Source organism: Myxocyprinus asiaticus, chromosome 6, assembly GCF_019703515.2.
Source record: "Myxocyprinus asiaticus isolate MX2 ecotype Aquarium Trade chromosome 6, UBuf_Myxa_2, whole genome shotgun sequence".
In the NCBI taxonomy this organism is placed as follows: Eukaryota; Metazoa; Chordata; class Actinopteri; order Cypriniformes; family Catostomidae; genus Myxocyprinus; species Myxocyprinus asiaticus.
Genome location: NC_059349.1, coordinates 31,867,498 through 31,894,628, shown reverse-complemented (window position 1 = coordinate 31,894,628; position 27,131 = coordinate 31,867,498). Strand labels below are relative to the sequence as shown.

The 27,131-nt window shown below is 36.2% G+C and overlaps 1 protein-coding gene across 2 annotated transcripts in view; it reads left to right on the top strand.

Annotated features, from left to right (window-relative positions):
- Positions 1 to 15,637: 15,637 nt before the first annotated feature.
- The window catches only part of jph1b (junctophilin 1b), a 29,513-nt gene continuing 18,019 nt past the window's right edge, over positions 15,638 to 27,131 (top strand). For both annotated transcript variants that reach the window (XM_051700943.1, XM_051700944.1), the window contains exons 1-2: positions 15,638 to 16,278; positions 19,264 to 20,026. In XM_051700943.1, the coding sequence (XP_051556903.1) occupies positions 15,900 to 16,278; positions 19,264 to 20,026 (1,142 nt within the window). In that variant the 5' untranslated portion in view covers positions 15,638 to 15,899. The remainder of the gene's footprint in view (positions 16,279 to 19,263; positions 20,027 to 27,131) is intronic.

Here is a 27,131-nt window from a genome sequence, read left to right as displayed (position 1 = left end):
ATACATTTATATCTTAATAGATTTAGAGAGCTTTATTTCGTACAGTTAGGACGGGCGTTTGGTATGATTTGTGCAAGTGAAATAATAGAGTTGTGCAACACTTCTGTAGTTGACTTGCCAGAAATTCGTATTAGTTTAAAACATGTGCAAAGTATTTATATTTTTGTTGACCTAGTATATGAAAACAAAGGATGTAAATGCCTTAAACATGTCAAATAAATGTAACATTATGATTAAGAACATATTTTAGTAATATCTTATATATTTCTAATATCTTATTATATAATTTATTTAAATATCACAGTCAAAATACATTCAATGTAACTTACACACAACTTCTAATTAGAGTAAACTGCATTTCTACAAATAACATACATGTAACATATTATAGCATACTATAAATATCTGTATATTTTGTTTCTGTGCAGTATGTATAATTTTTAATTTCTTGTTTAGGGTTTGTATGTAGCCCAGTGGTTGACTGGAAAGGTGGTAGGTTCAAACCCCGCAGAACTATCACCATTGTGCCCGTGAGCAGGGCACTTAAGCCGAGGTTGCTCCAGGGGGGCTGTTGCTGTAATAAGTGTACTTTTAATAGCTCTTGATAAATGAGTTAAAAGATTGTAATTATTTGCTATTGTTCATTTATAGTTCTCATCTGTATTTTGCCTTTGTTCTCTTCTGCACAGTTGTAAAGTTGTAATAAAAAGCATTTTAGCCAAGGCAAACCATCTTGTGTAACATCTCTGCTTAATCTCAGTTGTAAGGGTTTTCTGTTGCAGAAGATGACATCACTCCTTGCTTCATCGTTCACTTTCTTAGAGGAGCTTATCAGTTTTAACTGTGCTTAGATGGTTGACAGAGAAACTAATTATAATAGGGAAATGCCATTGAAGGGTTAGGTCACCCAAAAAGGAAGAATCTTGATGCTGCTCATTCTTTTCTCCATACAGTGAAAGTAAATGGTGACTGAGGCTGTCAGTAACTAACATTCTGTCTAACCTTTTGTGTTCCCCAGGAGAAATAAAGTTAATTGGATTTGGAACATCATGAGGGTGAGTAAATTATGACAGATTTGTCAACTTTGTGCTAACTATCCCTTTAACAATTAAATCTTTGCATTTGTTTTATTGACGCATACCATGTCAGAGTTTGGAAAGAAAAGCCTTTCCCCCTTAAGGGAACCTCCAAGCACAACAACTCTCTCAGTACTCCATAAATGCACTTGACTGCAGCTCGGATATAAAAAAAAAAAAAAAATGATTAAGGACCTCCCTTACCATCATGAGTCACTCACAAGAATTCCCCAGAACACAAAGTGAACCAATGTCTAATGTACTCACTTCAACAGCAGCTGTATTTAGGAAGAACACATTATCTAAATCATCATTTGAACATAGTGCCCTAAAACGACACTAATACTGAAACTGAGAAAAATGGCTTCAGATTTACTTGGTTTTAGTGTGAATTCTGTTGTTACTACAATTTTCACACTCTGTTTTCTCTGAATCTGACCATAGTAGAGCCAAACCCACACATGTTAGATCACAGTCTAAGACACCCTATTTCAATCATATCAATAAAAAAAAAATAGCTCTTTGGCTGAACAGGATTAAATTGTGGACAGTGGTTCCACATGTTTACAATTTTTTTAATTTATTTTTATTTATTTATTTATTTATTTTTTACTTAAAATTACTATGTAATCCCAACAAATATATTTTGTGTAGAAAGAACCTTGTTGAAATATTTAAACCCAACATAATTAGACATGTCAATGTTACTCATATAAATCTCTTTTATTTATTATACATTTGTGCTCAAAAGTTGCATACCCTGGCAGAAATTGTGAAATTTTGGCATTGATTTTGAAAATATGACTGATCATGCATAAAAAATTTATTTTATTTAAGGATAGTGATCATATGAAGCCACTTATTATCACAGTTGTTTGGCTCCTTTTTAAATCATAATGATAACAGAAATCACCCAAATGGCCCTGATCAAATGTTTACATACCCTTGAATGCTTGGCCTTGTTACAGACACACAAGGTGACACACACAGGTTTAAATGGCAATTAAAGGGTAACTTCCCACACCTGTGGCTTTTTAAATTGCAATTAGTGCCTGTGTATGAATAGTCAATGAGTTTGTTAGCTCTCACATGGATGCACTGAGCAGGCTAGATACTGAGCCATGGGGAGCAGAAAAGAACTGTCAAAAGACCTGCGTAACAAGGTAATGGAACTTTATAAAGATGGAAAAAGATATAAAAAGATATCCAAATCCTTGAAAATGCCAGTCAGTACTGTTCAATCACTTATTAATAAGTGGAAAATTTGGGGATCTCTTGATACCAAGCCAAGGTCAGGTAGACCAAGAAAGATTTCAGCCACAACTGCCACAAGAATTGTTCGGGATACAAAGAAAAACCCACAGGTAACCTCAGGAGAAATACAGGCTGCTCTGGAAAAAAACAGTGTGGTTGTTTCAAGGAGCACAATATGACGATACTTGAACAAAAATGAGCTGCATGGTCAAGTTGCCAGAAAGAAGCCAATGCCACAAAAAAAAGCCCGGTTACAATATGCCCGACAACACCTTGACATGCCTCACAGCTTCTGGCACACTGTAATTTGGAGTGACGAGACCAAAATAGAGCTTTATGGTCACAACTATGTTAGGAGAGGGGTCAACAAGTATTGTGTTCCTTGAAACAACCACTGTCTTTTTCCAGAGCAGCCTGTATTTCTCCTGAGGTTACCTGTGGGTTTTTCTTTGTATCCTGAACAATTCTTCTGGCAGTTGTGGCTGAAATCTTTCTTGGTCTACTTGACCTTGGCTTGGTATTAAGAGATCCCCGAATTTTCCACTTCTTAATAAGTGATTGAACAGTACTGACTGGCATTTTCAAGGCTTTGGATATCTTTTTATATCCTTTTCCATCTTTATAAAGTTCCATTACCTTGATAGACAGGTCTTTTGACACTTCTTCTCTGCTCCCCATGGCTCAGTTTCTAGCCTGCTCAGTGCATCCATGAGAGAGCTAACAAACTCATTGACTATTTATACACAGACACTAATTGCAATTTAAAAAGCCACAGGTGTGGGAAATTAACCAAACATTCAAGGGTATGTAAACTTTTGATCAGGGCCATTTCTGATATCATTATGATTTAAAAAGGAGCCAAACAACTATGTGATAATAAATGGCTTCATATGATCACTATCCTTAAATAAAATAAAAAATTTTTTTTTGCATGATCAGTCATATTTTCAAAATCAATGCCAAAATTTCACAATTTCTGCCAGGGTATGCACACTTTTGAGCACAACTGTATATACTAAATAGTGACAGTGAATGCTAAGTATATACTGCTTGGAAGCACGAAAGAATGTAGTTTAGTAACTTTGCTATGGTAAGCACAGCATTTGCTGAGCAATCAGTGTGTCATCTACCTGTCGTCGTTAGCTCAAGGGACATGCTTCATCATAATGGTAACCCCCAAAACTCCAACATAAAAGAAACTCTTCTAAATCTCAACATAACAAAACATTAAACACTAACAAATAGCCCCCTTTCATATTCATCTTGCACAAAAACACATAACACATTTCATTTTAACATTTTCTCTTACTATCGAGTCCCATGCAAAGAAAATGGAAATCCTCTGGCCATTTTCATTAATGCTACATTAACAACACAAAACGTATTCATGCAGTTCCAGCTCAAATGGATTAAGTACTCTTCCATTTGACAATTTTAACGCAATGAAATGAAGTTGTAACAAAATGTTCTAAAATTGTGTTGCTTTAGTTCATTTTAATTAAGTAAATTGAACAAGTACCTCAATTCTGAGGTATGAAAACACAGTTTACACTTTTTTGATTATTTATTAATGCATGAGATTTATGCGCATGTTGGATGGACAGTGTAATGAAAACAATTGTATATCAAGTGAAGAACATTAATGTCTATGACTGGGACTCAAGCCTGTGAACTTTGTTGAGTTATCACACAGCCTCTGGAGTTTCTTTGCCAAAATTCATTAGCACGTATGTCAGTCAGGACCACTTCCATCAAATGAATACTTGAATAAATACTTTACTGACTTGTAGACAGTTGAAGCATCTGTTGGTGTTGTGCAATATGGCACAATAGATCAGGGTTTCTTAAACTTTTTGATGACAAGGACCCCCATATATGACAGCCACCTTATGAGGGACCTCCTCCTTAAATATACAAACTTCGCTGTATCAGAATCAGAATCAGAACTGACTTTATTGCCAAGTAAGTTTTCACATACAAGGAATTTGCCTTGGTGTTTGATGCATACAATAACAATAAACAATAAACATAGTAAAATAAATAATAAACTATATTTAAGATGCAATATATAGAGAAAAAGTAAACTGATTGGTTTTAATAAAGGAGCTGTACAGTTGTGCAATATGTGCAGAATATGAACCATAAAATGTGCAAATGTTCACTGTTCACAGTTGTTCACAGTTCACAGAAAAGTTCCCATTTTGAGTATAATAAAAAGTGCAATAGACCAGATAAATTTTCTTTACGTTGACGCAAGACAGATGTGGAAACTATGTTAATGTAACGTAGTGTCTATGAAGGTGGGATAAGAGACAATGTCGGGGGGGGGGGGGGGGGGGGGTTGGCTGTCCTAGGCCTTGTTTATGAGGCCAGCTGCAGACGGGAAGAAACTGTTCCTGTGGCATGAGATTTTGGTCCCGATGGACTATAGCGTCCTGCCGGAGGGGAGTGTCTCAAAGAGATTGTGTCCTGGGTGGGAGGGGTCGGCCACAATCTTTTCTGCCCGCCTCAGGGTCCTGGAGGCATACAGGTCCTGGAGAGATGACAGATTGCAGCCAATCACCTTCTCAGCAGAACGAATGACACGCTGCAGTCTGCTTTTGTCCTTGGCAGTGGCAGCAGCGTACCAGATGGTGATGGAGGAGGTGAGGATGGACTCAGTGATGGAGGCGTAGAAGTGCACCATCATTGTCTTCGGCAGGTTGAACTTCTATGTGTAAAAAATGTATTAGTGTGATATTATAAAGATGATTTACTGTAAATAATTAGCTTTTATATTGCTATTGTACTAACTAATTATTAAAATATTATCCGTGGGGATGTACCAATGTATCAGCCAATTATTGACCATATTAAAACCATTGGGTATAACCACTGAAATAAACGGCAATATCAACCACTGGTTTTTAATATCAGCATCTTCATGCTTATGCATAAGCATGAAAATGCTGATATGAAAAACTGATGGTTTAATTATAATTATTTATGTGCATTGTATTGAGTTTATAATAATTTCTCTGTGTAATATAAATAAAAATCTACCAAAATAAATGAAATCTGAAAAAGTAAAGCATGTTGAACATAATAATTCATAATATGAATTTGTAATGTTCTACCCTTATATGTAAAATGTGAATTGCATTGTTTAGAACTGCAAAAACAGAAGTGCAAACATTTTTTATAAGTGCAAAAAAAAAAAAAAAAGAGAACTGTATTGGTAGACATTATGATCAGCTGAGCATCAGCTGTTTGCAAGCTTGACTAAACTTACGTGAACTAACCTGAACATGCCTGAACTAACGTTATGCTTGATTTATTGCCTTTTAAAGAGTTATATGGTATAGTGAATTTGGCTCATTCAGACTAGTGCTGTAATAAAGCTCTGTTTCTTCTTGAGTCCAAATGTAATCCTAAATGTACTTTGTTGTACTTCAGCCTAATATCAGTGATGGACCTCAGTTTCAACCATCACTTCGTGACCACCATGATGCAGTGCAATAAGTGTTTTTCTCATCAGGATTTTAATGGCAAATGATTTATAAGATGACCTTCAAACTCCCATCAAAAACACATGTGGGAATCTATAATCAAATGAAGAGAACTAAGTACTGTATAGTGTCAGCTGTTGTGGTTTATATAGCAATAAATTACTTTTTTGAGGCTTGGCAATCTAGTCAAGTGTCTTAGGCAATCCAAGCTAAAGGATGTCCAGTGTAGAGAAGGATTTCACACATTAGATTTATATACAGAACATTCACTATAAACTCAATGACCCCAAGTAAAATCTATAGCCCAGATAAATTGGTTAAATGAAGAAATAACATCTATACTAAATATACTGAAAATAATATTGACACCATCCAAATACTGGACACATCACATTTCTGTGCAAATATGTAGTCCAATATGTGTTCCTACCTTTTCATGTTTGCCATTATATACAGTGTATGATTACATCAGAAGAAGTATAATCACAGGATAATCACAGCCTGCATAAAATGAAATGTAAAAACTTTCCAGAAAACTACTGCATGTATTAACAATGTGCCAATTAGAAAAAGAAAAGTCCAAGACCACTAAAAAAATCTTGCAGGGTTAGTTGAACGCAGAATTATATTTATGTTCAAAAGGAGATGTTAAAAGGACAGTTCATCCAAAAATGAAAATTCTCTCATCATTTGCTCACCCTCATGCCATCCCAGATGTGTATGACTTTCTTTCTTCTGCTGAACAAAGATTTTTTAGAAGAATATCTCAGCTCAGTATGTCCTTACAATGCTAGTGAATGGTGGCCGGAACTTTGAAGGTCCAAAAAGCAAATAAAAAACAGCATAAAAGTAATCCATGAGGTTAAATCCATATCTTTAAAAGTGATATGATAGGTGTCAGTAAGAAACAGATGAATATTTATGTCCTTTTGTACTATAAATCTCCACTTTCACTTTCAGATGTGAAAGTGAAACTAACAGGTGCCACATGTGACTTTCAGATTTAAAAGTGAAAGTGGAGATTTATAGCAAAAAAGATCTGTTTCTTACCCACACCTATCATAGTGCTTCTAAAGACATAGATTTAACCACTTGAGTCATATTAATTACTTTTATTATGCTTTTATCTGCTTTTTGGACCTTCAAATTTCTGGCCACCATTCACTTGTATTGTATTGGCCTACAGAGCTGAGATATTTTTCTTAAAATCTTCATTGTTTTCAGCAGAAGAAAAAAAGTCATACACATCTGATGGCATGAGGGTGAGTAAATGATGAGAGAATTTTCAGTTTTGGGTGAACTATCCCTTCAAGCAGAATGTTACGGACTGACAGCATCATTCAACATTCACTTTTATTATATGAATAAAAAACTTACAATGAAAGTGATTGGTGACTCAGGGTGTCAGTCCAACATTCTGCCTAACATCTTCTTTTGTGTTTTCTTTTGAATTTTCATTTTTGGGTGAACAGGCCCTTTACATTATAAAAGCACCATTAACACCAATGTCTACATGAAAGGGACAATTAGGGGAAAACTGTTTCAGTCAAGTGTTGAATGTCCATTGAATGATCTTAGGAACTATCCCATCCTAAACCTCTTGTTAAAAGCAAAGGGAAATGGAATCATAAACTGTATTTGGTGCTGTTCTGCGAGAGCACTGTTCAGTGGAAACCAGAGCAAGCCCTTTAAATAAATGTGAATTATAGTGTTCTGCACAGAGTAATGAACAAGCTAATGTTGAATGTTAAATGTCATTTTGGTGTTGCATATGTGGTCTAGACTAAATGGGACAGGGCTAGATGTTTTTTTTTTTTTTTTACAGTGATTAAAGTGACGGTGCACTGGGCTGGTCAGTTGTCTTGTTTCGACAGAAGTGGTAATGGCCCATGTTTTCACTGTGGGTGGAACAGATGGACATTTATTCTAGGGAAAACTTTACCTAAAAGACACTTGCAGAAGTTGCAAAGTCGCTTTGGATGGAAGCATTTGATAAATGCATGAACATAAATATTCACTGTTACTACAGTATATTCTAAATATATATTTAGACCCTTTGAGTACAACATAACAAAGGGTTGCAACGTACATGATAGCAGGATTTGTGTTTTATCTGTGTGTGTGTGTGTGTGTGTGTGTGTGTGTGTGTGTGTGTATATATATATATATATATATATATATATGTGTGTGTGTGTGTGTGTGTGTGTGTGTGTGTGTGTGTGTTTATACTATATTGTGTGGACCAAATGTCCCCACAAGGATAGTAAAACCTGAGATCACCTACCTTGTGGGGCCCAGCCAGCGGTCCCCATAAGGGAAATGGCTTAGTAAATCTACTAAATGATGTTTTTTTTTTTTTTTTTTTTTTGAAAATGTAAAAATGCAAAAAGGTTTCTGTGAGGGTTAGGTTTAGGGGTAGGATTAGGGGATAGAAATTATCGTTAGATTTGTATAAAATCCATAAAATGCATGGAAGTCTATGGAGAGTCCCCACAATGATCTAAAAACAAGTTTGTGTGTGTGTGTGTGTGTGTGTGTAACAATATTCTCTACATTTAAACTTTTTTCCCTTCCTCAATTCACATGTAAGCCAGAAGAGAGAATAGCTCTCGGTACCATATATATAGAATTTTACCACAAAAATAGAACTAACAGACAGCATTTACAAGCTTTTAATGCAAAAGACTATTCCTTGGCCATATCATCATCCTAAAACTGTTTATAGAATGACACAATCTAATGACAGATCTTGTATCTATAAAATCTATAAAATGAAATTTAATCCTCACTGTCTCACACTTCATCAGTGAAAGGAAAGGGAAACAGTCTAGTCCTTTTAAAAACAGTTTGTTTTAACAATAACAACTGACATAATGGCAAGAACTCATGTTGTCCTGGTTGAAATCATAGTTTTAAAAAGGAGATGATGTCATGCAACCACGTTAATTCAAGGGGTCTGATAAGAAGCAGCGTATCGAATTGACCCCTCCACCTGAACAATGCACTAAATCAGTACAACAGCAATTTATAATTACTTTACACGCAATGACCCTTCCTCGCCAGTTTTTACTCTCTTTTCTGTGTTTTGTATAATGTCAGGTCCATTGTTCATTTCTGATGTAAATTTCATGCACATTTTAATTGGTAAACCATGACTTGACTTGGAAAAAAAAGCAACGCTAATCTTTGAAGAAACAAACTATTTGGACAATTGGATACTGACCACCTTTATAGAGAAATAACTCTGAAAGTGATTGAAACAGAGTGAAAAAGAAAGTGTAGTGTACATGTGTGTTCCTTTGTGTGTTTATATCAGTGTTGTGTGTAATTTGATTACAAAGTCAGAAAGTAGTGTAACATTCCATTTTAAATTCTTATAATCAGTAACAGTTACTGACTTTCAATTAAGGTAATTACTTTTAAGTACATTCCTTGGGTTACACTTTTCTAAAACTATTTATGTCGAATGCATTAAAAACATGATTCATGTTCATATGTACGTCTGTTTGCGTTATATAGAAACATATTTTTAAATTAGTTTAGCAGAAAGTAAATAACTTAAAAAGTAATTAGTATTGTGTTTACTTTTTGATTAAGTAATGTATAAAGTAATCTGATTATAATTTTAGAGAGGTAGTTAGTCATTTGTAGTTGATTACTTTTTTGTGTAACTTACAACACTGGTGTGTATCTGCATACAGTACAATGATGAGCCAAAACATAATGACCACCAGCCTAATCAAATCAAATCACTTTTATTGTCACACAACCATATGCACAAGTGCAACAGTGGGTGAAAGTCTTGGGTGCAGTTCCGAGCAACATAGCAGTCATGACAGTGATAAGACATACCAATTTACAATAAACATCAGATTTACACAACACAATTTACATATCTAATATACACATAATTACACAACACAATAATAATATACAATGTACAGTATACAATACACACAATACAGAATATCTAATATGCTGTTGGTCGTCCGCGTGCCACCAAAACAGCACCGACCAGCCGAGGTATGGACTCTACAAGATCTTGGAAGGTGTCCTGTGGTATCTGGCACCAAGACATTAGCAGCAGATCCTTCAAGTCCTGTAATTTGCGAGGTGGTGCCGCTGTGGATCGGACTTGTTGGTCCAGCACATCCCAAAGATGCTCAGTCGGATTGAGATCTGGGGAATTTGGAGGCCAAGGCAACACCCTGAACTCTTCATCATGTTCCTCAAACCAATCCCGAACAATGTGTGCAGTGTGGCAGGGCGCATTATCCTGCTGAAAGAGTCCACTGCCATCAGGGAATACCATTGCTATGAAGGGGTGTACCTGGTCTGCAACGATGTTTAGGGAGGTGGCACGAGTCAAACTGACATCCACATGAATGGCCAGACCCAGGGTTTCCCAGCAGAATATTGCCCAAAGCATCACACTCCCTCCACTGGCTTGTCGTTTTTCCACAGTGCATCCTGCTGCCATCACTTCCTCAGGTAAACGCCAAAGTAGACCTTCTGACGGTTCGGACCAAATGGGATAGCCTTTGTTGCCCTCATGCATCGACGAGCCTTGGGCTCCCAACTATCTGTCGCCGGTTTGTGGTATGTCCCTCCTCAGACCACTGTCAGTAGGTACTCACCACTGCTGACCAGGAGGACCCCACAAGCCTTGCCATTTCAGAGATGCTCTGACCCAGTATTCTGGCCATAACAATTTGGCCCTTGTAAAAGACTCTCAGGTCTTTACTCCTGCCCATTTCTCCTGCATTCAACATGTTGACTACGAGAACTGATTGTTCATTTACTATCTAATCTACCCAGACCTTGACATGTGGCCTTGTTAGGAGATGATCAATATTATTCGCTTCACCTGTGAGTGATCATAATGTATTGGGTCATCAGTGTGTATATTCATACAGTACATGCGTGTGCTTGTTCATGAACACAGAGTACAGTAAATCCACTTTCACTCACAGGAAAGTGTATGCCAACTGCACAGTATCAATTATGTTGTTTTTGAAGGGAAAGAGAACAAGTTAAGCACTTTTAGTGTTTGTCTGAGATATCCGAGTACCCGATCTTTGACGTCGTTTCCTTGATGAGGGGTTACATATGAGCTTTGTTGGATTGCTTGGGAAAATCCACTGCAATGTGGCATGAAAAAGTAGCCACACGTCTTAGTATGTCTTGATAAGACTGTTTCATAATGCTTAACCTGCCTATTACACAATATAAAGAAAACAAAAACCCATATTCCTTCAGCAATATTTTTCTAAGCTCAAAGGATAGCAGGCCCTTTGTCTTTTCATTTCTTCCACAAAGAATCAATTGTTTTGACACAGAGATTTATCTAAAGGAATATAGCCTAGCTTTGTGAAGCCTCCTGTGACATGGTACTGGCAGCACTGTTTTTTTCTTTGTTCCATCTTAGTGCTTAGCAAGTGTTGTTGTTGTTGGCTTGCCATTCTGCTGCCTTCTAGTTCGAGAGCTGAGCTCTCTGCAGTGCCACCAACAAATACAGAGCGCTCAGCCTTTGTGAGAGAGGAACCATTGCCCAGAGAGGCATGAAGCAGGTCTTACAAATGATCAGTTAACAGCCATTGGACTCAATGTGCTTTATTTTGTCAGGTGGCCATGCTTATAATAATAATACTGTATTGCATAACCATGCTGCCCACCATTGGATAACCATGATGCAACCGATTTAGCTCCTGGTGTGAACATTCATTATGGTCAGTGTAATTTGTCAAGTGATTATTAATTATTATGTTCACATAACTCTAATGTTAAAACATGTAATGATTCTGAGAGGTGACTGTTGGATAAAACATGAGAAATATTTATACAGTATGTTCTTATCTTAAAATATACTGTTCATTTTGTCCTTATTAATTTAACTTTAATCTCTGTAACCCATCAAGGTTAGGTGTAAGCATTTGGTGCTGTTTTCTTTTTCTTTTTGGGAGTGGTTCTGTCTCATCTCGTTTATTTGAACACAGCTGCTTTTGGGGGCAAAGGACATTGACATCATAACCACATTTGCCCAAATGGAACCAGCGAGAGGCCTTCAGTTCATATAATTATAAAAAATGATTGGAACAGTCAGTTGGACATGGCAATAAATTTGGAACCAGTGACAAAATAAGGCACAAGAAGGGAAATATGTATTAATAGATTATCTTGATGTTTCTAAAGCAATAAGTGGCCTTTTTGAGTGAATTCAATGCACAATGGGAAATGTACCAAGCACACACTGACACCTTGTGGTAAATTGGGGTAAAACGTCTTAGAGCAAGCAGATACATGTCTTATAGAGACATAAAGAAACAACATTAAGGTCCTGTACACGTTAATACAGTATGTATCAACTAACAATGAAAAAGTACTTTTTACAGCAAAATAAATCTAATGTTACAGTTTTTTATTTTAGTAAAAACAAAACACTTATTAAAATCACTTGATAGGGTTACGTTAAGCTTAAAAGAAAGCTTTTAAAAAACTTTTAAAAAGCTTTAAATAAACAAAAATCTTTGAATACAACAAACAAATCAACTGAATATATATATAGTTTTTTTATTAAATGTACATGTTAAATTACAAAATTTACTAGTATCTGTAGAAATTAACATAAACCAAGATATAAATGCATGTAAACATTTTTGTTCTTTGTTAGGTCATGTTAACTATTGTGTTAACTAATATTAACATATACAAACTTATTGTAAATTGTTATTGAAATAACTTTTTTTTTAAATCTTTTTACTTTTAACAGAACAACTCACAATTCTTTTAATACATTACATTTGTAGATTAACACATTTATTTTTCTAGATTAACATATAATAATATTCTGTTATTTGCTGTCTTGCTTTCTTCTGCCATTTTTATTTCACGAATGTCATACTGGTCACACAATTTAATCTTGACTGAAATCTTACCCAACACTGAAAGGAAATTTTTATTATAGTGAATGTGGGCATCGAGAGGTGCATCGAGACTGCACAAACAAGAAGAATAGTCACTATTCGCATTCATTGTTGCACCAATACATTGCGAGAGTTGTATTTCCAACTCACACACAACACCTGTTACTAAGAATCATTTAAAATGTCAAGAACGTGCTTTAATTTAAAACATTACATTGAATACAATGGGTAAAAAACTGATTTAAGTCAAATTAAGTGAAAATCAGTATTTTCTGACATGACTACGATTTTTGTGTAAAATCTGAATGCTCTAGTTGTCACCTGGTCTCACATGGATTCTCAAGTCTCTAGTGTTAGTTGTATGATTCCAGGTACATAAGTAACACTTACTACAACAGTAGGCTATGTACCTCTGCGTTCATTGTATTAGCGTTGTTGTAAAATACTGTCCACATGGATCTGAGTTTCTATTCTGAGGACTGATGACGTTCTTTGTCACCTTTTGCAATGCACAAGTTCATTCATCTTTCATCAGCTGTCTGCCATTATCTGAGTACTCAGTCTTTATAGAAACTGAGCAGGGCAACATGGGTTAATCTTGAGATATGATAGACTATTTTCAGCTCTGTTGCCTAATAGGACTTAATAGATGTTGGTTATTTATTTGATATTTATGTTGCATGTACCTGTATTTATATACTGTAGCCTACTCCCACTCAGTATTTTACATTGGATAATATCTAATAAGTCCGTTTTAGATAAGTATTGTCTATTTTATTATTTAGTATTAGTATTTATTATTTTAGTCCTCGTTGTTTTTTCTTCTTTTTTAACCAACAAATAAATATATGTATAACATAGAGAGATAATGCATTTTCAGGATCTATTTTTGGTAACAAGTGGGGTGGCCAATCATTACCACCACTAAAGCTGTCATAAATCCATCAGACAAACCTGGCCACATCTGATCATGACAGTGGCCGACTGTTTTGTTGTGACAACATTGCTACTGTTTTCTTTAGTAGTTACAGTGTTACAGCACAGTTATGCCCCAGGTAATGCAGCATAATTATAGACTTAATTGTGGACTGGTGGTCCAAACTGGTCTGCCTGTTGGCAGAAGAAAAGTAAAAGTCTATGCCAGATCCATAAATCTCAAGGTCCTCTTGCAGCCCATTTTTACCATGACAAAATTTATTTTGCAATTCGCTCAACATAGCTGTCAACAATGTGATATCTAATCTTTGCTACGTAAGTAACTAAGATATGTTTGACTGGCCTGTCTGTCTGTCTGTCTGTCCGTTTGACCCTCCATCCATCCATCCATCCATCCATCTATCTATCTATCTATCTATCCATCTATCCATCTATCCATCTATCTATCTATCTATCTATCTATCTATCTATCTACATTTGGTCATTTATATACAAATATTATATTACATATTTTATACAAAGCGACTTACAAATAAGAAACACAGCAAGCAATTTGTCATACAAAAGTCAACAATATCTGCAGTATCACACTGCCAAATTCTCAACGTGGCTGGAGTAGTATAGAAGCTAGCAGCATAGAAGAAAGAAGTATATATATATATATATATATATAGTTAAATATTAAGTGCGATTAATAATGTGAATTGGTTAAGTGCTCACGGAACAGATGTGTTTTCAGCTGGTTCTTGTGTGTTGAGATGGTATCAGCAGATCGTGTGGAGGTTGGAAGTTCATTCCATCACAGAGGAACAGAGAAAGTAAATTATAGTGCCTCTTTACGATGGGACCACCAGGCGCCACTCGTTCATTGACTGCAGAGAGCGAGTTGGGACATAGACCTGGAGGAGTGAATTGAAGTAAGAGTGTGCCAGGCTGTCCTGAAGGCCAGAGTCAAAGCCTTGAATTTGATGCAGGCAGCTACAGGTAGCCAGTGGAGTGAAATCAAGAGTGGGTTGACGTGAGCCGTTTTTGGCTGATTAAAAACCAGACATGCTGCAGCACTCTGGGCCATCTGCAGTGGCTTAATCGTGCTAGCTGGGAGGCCGGCCAACAGAGCATTACAGTAGTCTATTCTTGAAATGAACAGCGCTTGGACCAGGAGCTGTGTTGCATATTCAGACAGGAAAAGTCTGGTTTTCCTGATTTTGTAAAGAGCAAACCTGCAAGCTCGGGAGGTTGATGAGATGTGTGAAGTTAATTTGGTCCTCGACCACCACTCCCAGGTTCTGGGCTGTCCTGGTTGGCGTAAGTGTAGTTGAACCAAGATGAACAGTGAAGTTTTGGTCTACAGACGGGTTGGCTGTGATCGCAAGGAGTGCTGTCTTAGCAAGTTTGTGCTGAAGATAACATTCCTTCATCCAGGCAGCCAGAGATATGAGCTGGGACGGTGGGGTCATCAGGCTGGTATGGCAGGTAGAGCTGTGTATCATCAGCGTAGCAGTGGTAGGAAAAGCCATTTGCCTTAAGTATCAGTCGAAGTGATGTAGTGAAGATTGAGAAGAGGAGGGGCCCAAGCACTGATCCCTGAGAAACACCAGTGGTCAGCTGGTGTGGCTTGGACACCTCTTCTCTCCAGGTGACCTTTAAGGATCTATCTATCTATCTATCTAACTATCAATCTATCTATCTATCTATCTATCTATCTATCTATCTATCTATCTATCTATCTGTCTGTCTGTCTGTCTGTCTGTCTGCCTGTCTATAGGTCTGTCTGTCTGCCTGTCTGCCTGTCTATACGTCTGTCTGTCTGTCTGCTACAGTTTCTGTAGTATGTGCAACAAATATGAATATGGTCCAACGCGAGGGGCGTGGCTATACAACTGACGTCAGCAACTGGGTGTCTCTCCCCTGGCTTTGGGCTGCTGTCTCCTCTCTCTCTCTCTCTCTCCTTCCCTGTGAAGCGAACAGGGGGGAGAGGATCATAAAAAAGCCAGGAACGGCGACAGTGACAGCGAGCGCGTGTGGCTCCGGCGCCTGTGCGCGATCCTCCCTCTCACTCACCGCCAACACTCGCACCAATGCGCGCACTAAGCCATCTCCACCAGACACCACCACATCGCATCACCGCGTTCGCATTGTGACATTTCTCCCTTTATTTATCGTCCAGCATCCGAGGTACGACCGTCGAGACACAAACACTTTAATTTCAACCCTTTATCTGAATGACGGGCGGACGGTTTGACTTCGACGATGGCGGCACTTTCTGCGGTGGATGGGAGGATGGAAAAGCCCACGGACACGGCATCTGCACCGGCCCGAAGGGCCAGGGCGAATACTCCGGGTCCTGGTCCAACGGGTTTGAGGTAGTCGGGGTGTACACCTGGCCCAGTGGGAATACGTACAAGGGCTACTGGGCACAAGGAAAGCGACACGGGCTCGGCGTGGAGTCGAAGGGGAGGTGGCTGTATCGCGGAGAGTGGAGTCACGGATTTAAGGGTCGGTATGGGGTTCGCCAGAGTTTCAATACACCTGCCAGGTATGAAGGCACATGGAGTAATGGATTGCAGGACGGATACGGGGTCGAGACGTACGGGGATGGGGGTGAGTTCACCTAAACATCACTTGACCTATTTAATGCTCTGTAAATACTTGTGTATATGACAATGTGGCCTAATAATGTAGCAGTCACAGTTAATGCGTTATCAGTGCAGAATGATCATGGTGGATGAAAGGATGTTTCGGTTTTGTGAAAGGATTTCATTTTTTTAAATTTTTTTTTTATTATTATTTTATTTTTATTTTTTTTCAACGAAAAAGATTTTGTTTTTGGCTTTTTTATTTCTCTCTCTCTCTCTCTCTCTCTCTCTCTTTCTTTAATTCTACTGTCTGACTATTACATTTTGGCCCTAAATAATAAAGATGTATTAAGTAGTTTACTTATGCAAAGTTGATTTGATGTATGACATAGCCTATAACTGGACTGGTCAGCAGTAGTTGCTCACAGAGGTCATGGCTAATAATAGTTACATCTACAACATGTCAAATTAAAGCTCTTGTCAACAAGACCAGCAGACAAGTTCATGTCTCTTTTTTAATATTTTGTCAGAAAATTTTTCTCTGTTAAAAAATTGTGGCACCATTTTAATTTAATGAAAGTTAAAAAGCAAAATGGGCATATATTTGGAAAATAAAATAAAATAATCCTTGTTTTTGTTTTTGTTTTTCAGGCAGTGTGAAGTTGGAAAGTGTAGACTGTACCACCTCTTACTTGATAGTTTACTTATTCACATTACTTTTGTAAGATTAACCTGTTACTGAAAATAATTAAATATTAAAAAACAGTGAAAGGTAATTATAGTCAAAACAGACCATCATACAGCAAGAAATTGGTTTATTAAAATGTAATTAAATATTTTGTCCATTTGTACAGAGATGGCCTTTGAGCAAAGTTATTATGCAACATCATTGGAATAACACTTACATTTCATAGTAGGCCTATATTATGAAGTCTTGTAAAAAATAACATTTTAAACCCAGATAATTTGACATTTAGACAAGATTTTGGCAGGAACAATGAAGTTCTATTGGTGGTGTCAGAGGCCTGGTGTAGAATTTTTAGAGAGTAGGGTCACACATTACCACTTACTCATAACTCACTTTCATCTTCTGCAAAAAATCCTGAAAATAGGGTTGCTGAGGCAGAGGCTCTTTGTTACTCCATAAATCATAAGTAATTTCCATTTGGCCTCTTTACCTAATAGGATATAAGCTTCTAAGCATTACCACTGAGGATATGACATGTGCAGAATCAGGAAGAATGAGTGGATAAATAGGTAAATATATAAATAAAAGTTATGGTTGGCTGGAGCCATAAACTTCACAATGTCTCAGGTTACTTCTATGTTTTAAAATAGTGCTGGCTCTGCTGTTGAAGTTGTTAGGTCTGACAGACTGGCCTAGATGTATTACTACTTAGACAATAAAGAGTATTAAACTTATAATAGGGTAAATCTCACCAAAACTTTGTGTTTCAGCCTAAAATAAAAAAATAAAAAATAAAATAAATCTTATTTTAGAACCTAATTCAGATTTTTTTTCATTGTGACATCATAGTATAATGTGGTCTTATTAGTATTTTTTTTTTTAATGTTCTTTTTTTTTTTTTTTTTTTTACATATATTATTCTCAATTATTAATTCTCATTAGATTCTCGTTACTGTAATACGTTAAATTTGTAATAATTTTTTTTATTATTATTATTTAAATCTGCAAATCTGTGAAAGTATAACAGATACAACCATGATGTATACATTATTTTTTTACTTATATATTTTAATATAAATGTGTGTAGTATGCCAATTATAGAATTTCAATAATATGCCACAATTTATGTTTTGCATTACAGTAATTAGAATGAGATTTTGTGCATTAGGGTAATAAGAATAGTGTGTGTATTGTCATGATAATAATGTCACATTGCAAAAAATCTTAACATTCCTAAAATACACCATCAATTTTAAGCAAAATATAATTTCTTATTTCTTTCTTTTGATTTTGGGGTGAAATATGATCCAGAAATGTTTCCATTCTTAAAGGGATAGTTCACCCAAAAATGAAAATTCTCTCATCATTTACTCACTTTCAGGCCATCCAAGATGTGTATGACTTTCTTTCTTCTGCAGAACACAAACAAAGATTTTTAGAAGAATATTTCAGCTCTTTAGGTCCATAAAATGCAAGTGAATAGTGACCAGACCTTTCAAGCCCCAAAAAGCACATAAAGGCCAAATAAAAGTGTCCATATGATTCCACTGGCTAAATGTCTTCAGAAGCTATATAATAGTTGTGGGTGAGAAACAGATCAATATTTAAGTCATTTTTACTATAAATCCCCTTTTTCGCATTCTGAAAGTGAAAGAAGAGATTTATAGTTAAAAAAGATTTAAATATTAAACCACTGGAGTTGTATGGATTACTTTTATGCTGCCTTTATGTGATTTTTGGAGCTTCAAAGGCATTTATCACCATTCCTGTGCATTGAAAGAACCTACAAAGCTGAAATATTCTTCTAAAAATCTTCATGTGTGTCCAGCAGAAGAAAGAAAGTCATACACATCTGGGATGGCATGAAAGTGAGTAAATGATTAGAGAATTAAAAATGTGTACACTTAAATCAACCCCATACTACCGAATTACTAGCAGTCGTCATCATGTGATCAGTCTGGATTCTTCCCTCCTGTAAACTGTCTTTGTGCTTAAAGTCATTCAGTCTTTTTAATAGAGTACATTGTGCAAACCTTAAAATAAGAAATGGAACTACATCATCACCACTGAATAATATTTCAGTTTTCAGTATTCATGTGTGCAAGAAGTGTTTTAAATTTTTAAACATTGTGATTAGTTCTCATTGTGATATTGCTTTCTCTGATTCAGAAATCAGCGTATAACCTCAATGAACAAAAAACTTGACTAAAAACATCAAAGCACCCAGACATGTTAGTTCCTCTGGTGTTTGCTTTTGTTTGTTATCCCTGTATTATGTGTTATGTAATATCTAGACTGAAGTCTCCCTAATCCCTTTGCCAGGTACATACCAGGGCCAGTGGATGGGCGGCATGCGGCATGGTTATGGTGTACGTCAGAGCGTGCCTTATGGCATGGCCACTGTCATCCGCTCCCCGCTCCGCACCTCACTGGCCTCCCTGCGCAGTGAGCAGAGTAACGGCTCCGTTCTGCATGATCACATGTCAGACAGCCCTGCTGGCACCCGTGGCGGTTTTGTCCTGAACTTCCACAGTGACAGCGAGGTGGGCTCTGGCAAAAAAAAGGGCCTCTTCCGACGGGGCTCGCTGTTTGGCAGCCTCAAACAGCTGAGGAAGTCTGACTCCCGCTCCTCCATATCCAGCAAACGCAGTTCAGCGCGTAGTGATGCCACTATGAGCCGCATCAGCTCCAGTGATGCAAACTCCACTGTAAGTTTTGGTGACGGAGAGGTGGCTGATGAGTACATGCCAGCAGAGGACAACGTCGATGCTACCACTACAGAGTCATACAATGGCGAGTGGAAGAATGACAAGCGGAATGGTTTTGGTGTCAGCGAGCGATCCAATGGGATGAAATATGAAGGGGAGTGGTTGAACAACAAACGGCATGGCTACGGGTGCACAATGTTCCCTGATGGGACAAAAGAAGAGGGGAAGTACAAAAATAACGTTTTGGTGCGTGGCATCAAGAAGCAGCTCATTCCCCTAAAGAACACCAAGACGAGGCAGAAAGTGGACCGTGCTGTGGAAGGAGCCATACGAGCATCTGCCATTGCCCGAACGAAAGTTGAAATTGCCACCTCAAGGTTAATGCTTCCCCCAGATCAATCCTACAACACTCGAACAATTGCATTATACAGTGGCCCCAAAATGTCATTGTATTTTGTATCAAACCAAGTGGCATCTGCAAACAAATAGTTTTATAGCTTTTCTCAGAACTGTTTGTGCAATTACTTTTAAGCAAATTGTGTCATGGTAATATAAAGTGAATGTAGGAAGTCAGTTCCACTCTAGTTCACAGGTGTCCTAGCAGAGTAACCACAGGGGATTATCGTCAGATTAACTGTGGACATATTCAATTAACATTTGACAACCAAAACAAATCTTCATATACTTTATTTGAACAAAATATCTACTTTTTATCATTTGAAAAGTTTGCTTGTACTATATTTCTTTCAAATAAATGCCACTTGGATTGATGTCTTGTATATAATACAAAGACATTCATACACATTTTTAACTGTGGTTTAAAACCTGTTGATGCTCCCAAAAATATTTTGGACTGTTAAACCTGTTGAAGCTCATTGACCCCACCCATGGGCCTGACTTCACTTTGCTTAAAATCATTCACATTTACTATTTAGTGTACTGTTCAAAAATGTTAGTAATGTTGACAAATATACAGATGTATCATTTGCCAACATTATTAACATTTTTGGAGAGTAGACTATTTAGTAAATGTGAACCAATGTATGCAAAATTAAGTCAGTCCCATGGTTGGGGTCAATGAGCTTCAACCGGTTTAAAAGTCCAAAACATTTTTGGGGGCCATTGTATATTTACGGGACAACATCTTGACTTTTTGTTGCATATCTCATTCTCTCTCTCTCTCTCTCTCTCTCTCTCTTTCTATTTCTCTTTCTTCATGTTGAAAATAAACCCAGTTTTGATTGACATAAAATTCTTAATCTAACCTATCACTCACAATAACTGCATTCCTCAAATCAACATCACCCATGCATGCTGCACACTAAGAGCTGCAAACCTGCTCATTTGCCCTCATGTGAAAAAGGATTTTTGCAGGTTGTTCACTTTACTTAATTAAAATTAGCTAAAGCAACTCAATTCTAGAACATTTAGTCTTAACTTCAATTCATTATGTTAAATTCAATTACATTTGTAAAATTTAAGTTTACTTAATCCAAAGGTCTACATGAATATTTTTTTAGCATTGATTAAACTGGCCAGGGGATTTTGATTTCCCATCATGCTTTGCAGGGGACTGGATGGAAACAGTTAATGTTGAAACTTAACTGTTGTTTTATGCATCTTTGAGCATGATAAGAACAGGATGAGTTTTGTTCATGCTTACTGTTCTGTTTGTCATATTTTTAAAGTAGTGTTTGTTTGGCTGGAGTCTGGGGGGTTACCATTGCGGTGAAGACTGGTGCTTGTGCTTAGGTTGAGGAGGGTTGTATTATCAAATTATGTTTGATTTGAATGCTGCTTATTTCTTTAAGCAGTTGCTATCAAACTGACAGTGCAGCAGTTTCACTGTTCTCACACTTGCTTATCTAATTCTAGTGATTAACAAATGAAAGTAATTTGAACTAACATAAAACAATTATTTAAATAAATCTTAGGAAATTAATAGAATTATGTTTGATTTACCTAATAAAGTTGAGTTAAACCAACTATAGTAAATTGATTTGACCAAATCCAAATAAATTATTTTGGTTTAATGAAGTGGAATAAATTAGAAATAACTTAATTAAATTGCTTGTTAAAACTTTCTTTAAATTAAGTAAAGGTAATGAATTAGTTTTTTGAGCGTTACACATAGAAGGGATGTGACTAGTGAAACAGGCGAGCAGCTATTGTGCAGAAGAGCCCTGTATGAATAGTCTTTTTGCATGAGTGCCATCATATGCCCCCCAGCCATAACTCTTATCCTGATCAAATAATCAATGCAGGATGTGCTGAATGAAGTCACAGAGGAATCAGGGGCTCCAGTCACAATGTTTATAATCGTTCAAACGGAATTCGCTTCACACTTCACTGGAATTTCATCCCCAAATACTTTTATGCATTATTGTTTATTACAAAAACGAAAAGGGCCTTTATTGTCCTAAGAGAAGTTTAGCACAGGTTAGGGTAGGGGTTGGTCATAAAGTGCAGAGGAGCTGCTTATGTAACTATGTGATGTTGTGTTATGTGTAAATCAAACGCCAAATGTGTTTTCAGAGAAGAAGCTGCTTCATACCTCTGGGAATGAATTACAGTCAGTTGTTTAGGTCTCCATGGCTCTGTTCATATTTAACACAAAGTCGCACATAAACTAATGAAGTAAAGGTCCAAAATTAGTTTTTAAACACAACTATAGGCATTTTCTCACATCATAAAACCACAAAATAGTATTTTTCTTTAATTTAATCTACACAGATGGTTGAATGAAATGTATACATTAATGTCTGCAAGCTCAAGCAGGTAGTGAAGATCAGGGTGTTAAAGTGACAATAATGTTGCCATCTGAACTGAGTGGTACCTCTGGTTCTAGTGCTATCATTTGTATAAAGTACTGTTGAACCCTTACTCTGAAGTGGCAGAGGTTTCTCACCTTAATTAATTTTAATGTGCTTTCACTCTGAGGCACATAATAAATTTGATTTTAGTTTCATTAGAGTTTCATTTCTTCAGACGTTTCTTCTTTCTAAAAATTACCCCACACTTTTTTTTCTCACACTAAAAAAAGGTAACTTGCAATTATTACCTTAAAGGAATAGTTCACCCAAAAATGAAAATTCTCTCATCATTTACTCACCCTCATGCCATCCCAGATGTTTGTGAATTTCTTTCTTCTGCTAAAAACAAACAGAGATTTTTAGAAGAATCTCAGCCCTGATGGTCCATACAATGCAAGTGAATGGTGGCCAGAACTTTGAAGCTCCAAAATCACATAAAGGCAGCATAAAAGTAATCCATATGGCTCCAGTGGTTAAATCCAGTGCTTCCTTAAGAAGTTGTATGATAGGTGTGGGTGAGAAACAGATCAATATTTAGGTTCCTTTTTTTATTTAAATTCTCATCGCTGTCCAGTAGGGCTGCAACTAACGATTATTTTGATAATCGATTAATCTAACGATTATTAGAACGATTATTCGACTATTTGGCGATTATTGCAATGATTAATCATTAGCTCTTAACCGATTATTCAGCTTGTGCCTGACTTAAAAGAGTGTATTAAACGTGCTTACTAACAATAAAGAGGACAAAATCATCTTTTAAAAATACCTCTAAATTACATTCACTGAATTAAAGAAAAAAAAAACGTTTTATTAAGTTTAATTAAGTAAAGAAATTCACTGCAAAAAATCCTATTGTTATCAAGTTTTTTTGTCTTATTTTCCATTTAAAATTGTCTACAAATTCTTTAAATAAGATACATTTACTTGAGAATCAGCATATAATATATTTAGACTTGCTTTAAGAGAATGTATCTTAAATAAGTGTATTTTGTATATAAGTGTATTTTTTTCACTTGATTATACTTCTGCGAGTGCAGTAAAGACAAAATAAACTTATATTTAAGATCTATTCTCTAAAAGCAAGTCTAAATATCTTATATGCTGCCTCTCAGGTGAATGCATCTTTTTTAAAGGATTTTTAGATATTTTAAAATATTTGTATTTTTAATATTATATTCAACATTCTCATATAACAATTTTTTTTTGCAGTATAGCTGCTAAAGTAAATGTACATTGTTTTAAAGGAGTTTTAGATATTCATATTGGAAAACAAGCCAAAACATATTTTGTTGCAGTGTATAATGGGGTGAAGACTACCCTCTCTCACCTTTCTGTTCACTTCAATCCATCTTTAACTCAGAAAAAAACAAACTCTCTCTTATTAATAAAGCTGCGTATTGCCAATTTTCTGCACGATAAGAAATGCACTGTGACATATATTATGATTCAATAAGTCGCGAGCCATCACGTTATAATCTAGCTGCATTAAGCGTTCACGCTCGAGATATGAGCGTTCCCACGACAGAGTGTGCAGTTTCAGTCTCTCCCCCTTAGATCAAGACATTCACGCAACTCATAGAAGAGGCGCTGACCGCACAGAGAAATGCCAGTTTCGGAGTTTGTAGTTATTTACATGATCTGCTTCTGTATTATTTGAACTTTAATAAAGCTATAACGCATTAAATATAACTGCATTAAAGATGTAACACGGGGTGTTTCCTTTAAAGAGCTCTGACTCATTCCACAACGAGAGTGCTTCTGTATTTACTTATTTTGTATTTTTGCATTATAATTCCCTCATACTTTGCGATCTACATCACCTGAAGCCCCTACTGTCCAGTAGGTGGCGATATGCACAAAGAATGTGAATCGGACTTAATAATAATTATACATAAATAATTATAAATATAATATATAATGAATATAATTATTAAGATAATTGAAGTATACACCGTGAGACACTGTGGCAAGTTCAACGTAGTTTAAAGCTTAGAAAAATACATCTTGAGAACCCTGCATTCAGAGTTGTACTTTGACCAGTTTTGTTTGAACGCAAGCATGCATCCTTGGGATATATTGCATTATGGTAATGAGAATGAGGTGGGGGTGCTTAATTGTCATGAAAATTTCAGAATGCAAACAATCGTAATGGTCCTACACTGTAAAATGTGGCAACCTGTAATTTTTACCTTAAGGAGCTCTTTCTACCCAATCTAACTTTTAAAATTGGTCTTGTTGGTATAACCTAATGTATTTAGTTTGATTCAGTGATGTTGTCAGTTAATTTAGATGTTACCACATGAAGCAGAAGCACATTTTCTAGGTTAACATTTTTGTTTTTCAATGTAGGCTTCATTAAAGGAATAGTTCACCCAGAATTGAAAATTCTCACATCATTTACCCTCATGCCATCCCAGATGTGTATGACTTTCTTTCTTATGCAGATCACAAATAAAGATTTATATAAGAATAACTCAGCTCTGTAGATCAATGCAAGTGAATGGTGACCAGAATTTTGAAGCTCCAAAGAAGCACATAAAGGCAGCATAAAAGTAAGACTGCAGTGGTTAAATCCATGTTTTCTGAAGCGATTCAAACATTTTTCACTGTACATCTTGACATCAGCAGTCTCCTTGGCAAACATGATTTCAAGCTCAGTTAAACTTCCTATAGCATCATCTAGCACTCTGTGCATGCGTCAAACACTAGAAAGTGTTATCAAGCCTGAAATCATGATCGTGCCTAGAGACTACAATGGCAAAATGTACAGTGAAAAATGAGTTATATTTTGGTCTGTTCTTACCCAAAATCTATTAAATTGCTTCAGAAGACATGGATTAAAATACTGGAGTCATATGGATTACTTTTACGCGCCTTTTCGTGTTTTTGTAGCTTCAAAGTTTTGGTACCCATTCACTTGCATTGTGAGGACCAACAGAGATTAGATATTCTTCCAAAAATCTTTGTTTGTGTTCAGAAGAAGACAGAAAGTCATACACATCTGGGATGGCATGAGGGTGAGTATATTATGAGAGAATTTTCATTTTTGGATGAACTAACCCTTTAACTTCAAGCAAAATATTATTTATTTATTTATTTTTTATTTATTTTTCTATTGATTTAACATTTCCTTTAATGAAGTTATTTCCTTCACTCTGTCAGCACAAGAACCATGTCCTTGTCCTGTTGTTTAACAGAATTAATTCATTAACTTGTGCCTGATTCTGATAGAATATTAATTTTAATGAAAGATTTCTATAATGAGGGTTGCACAGTCCATGTAGCTAATGAAACAGTAATATGTCCCAGAGCTACAGGATGAATTAAATATCTCTCAGTGCCTTTGAAGATTGTTATGGAGAGAAGTGACAAGCACTGTGAGGGCCCAGGGAATGTGTGGAGAGTTGGAAAGGGCTTTGGCTTGTCTTGAAAGAGTCTGGCAAAAAATGAGAAGGAGAGAAAGAGAGAGCGGGTTCTCAGCTGTGTGCTCTTTCACACATGTGTCAGTGTGCAGTGTGACTAAATAAGGCAAAGCAGGAGTTGGCTTCTCACCAGAGACAAGAATATAGTCTTGCAGCCGTCACTGATACAGTAGCCAGTCTGCGTCCGTTATCATCTGTTAGAGCACTCAGGTTTAATGTATGTGTGTGTGTTTATCCTATGCTTTAAAGCAAAAGCAAAAATTAAGATCCAGCAATATACCATAGTTAACCCAGTCATTGTTGTTAAAAACCATAATAAATTGATATGGGATCTCCATACAGTGTAAGAATCTTTCTGTATTTTTTATTTTTTTATTACAGTGGTGGCTAATACCCAGGCACCACAGTTTTATAGTAAAAAATACAGTAACTGTTGTAACTATGGTATTTTAACCAAAAAACTCACCATAGTACATTTTGTAGTTGTTTTAATTTTATAATATGATAACACTTTTCAATAAGGTTGTGTATGTTAACATAGTCAATGCAACATTTAATATGAATTAACAATGAACAATGATTTTACATCATTTATTAATCTTGGTTGATGTTAATTTCGACATACAGTAAACAGTACATGTTCAACATTAAATAGTTGTAGGCTTTACGTTAACTTCAGTTATTGCATTATAAACTAACATGAACTAACAACGAACAATAGAATTTTGTTAAATTTGCATTAATCAAGATGAATAAATGCTATAAAAAATTATTGTTCATTGTTAGTTACCAGATTGTGTGCATTAAGTAATGTTAACAAATAGAACTGTATTGTAAAGTGGTACCTACAATAGCATTTAAGTTGTGAGTTGATTTTATATATATATAAAAAAAAGGTGATTTCATATAAAAGATTTTGTCCTGTTGTCAGAATCTCTAGATCTGTTCAAAGCTTTAATGGATGGGATTACCTGCACAGATTAAGAGTCTTCCACAACAGTTTATGTAGAACAATATTTTCTTCCATGGTAATCTGCTTTAAAAGACCCAGTTTCCACTTGGTATTAAGATGCATTTCGGGTGATTCAATCACATATGGTCAGCCATAAATACAGGTCTGAACCAGGTCTAAAATGTTTTGTGATCGGATCACAAAAACCACATAGGAATGTGGTCAAACCCTGTTTCGAACTGATATTAATATGCATTTCGGGTGAACCGATCACATGTGGTCAGCACTAAAT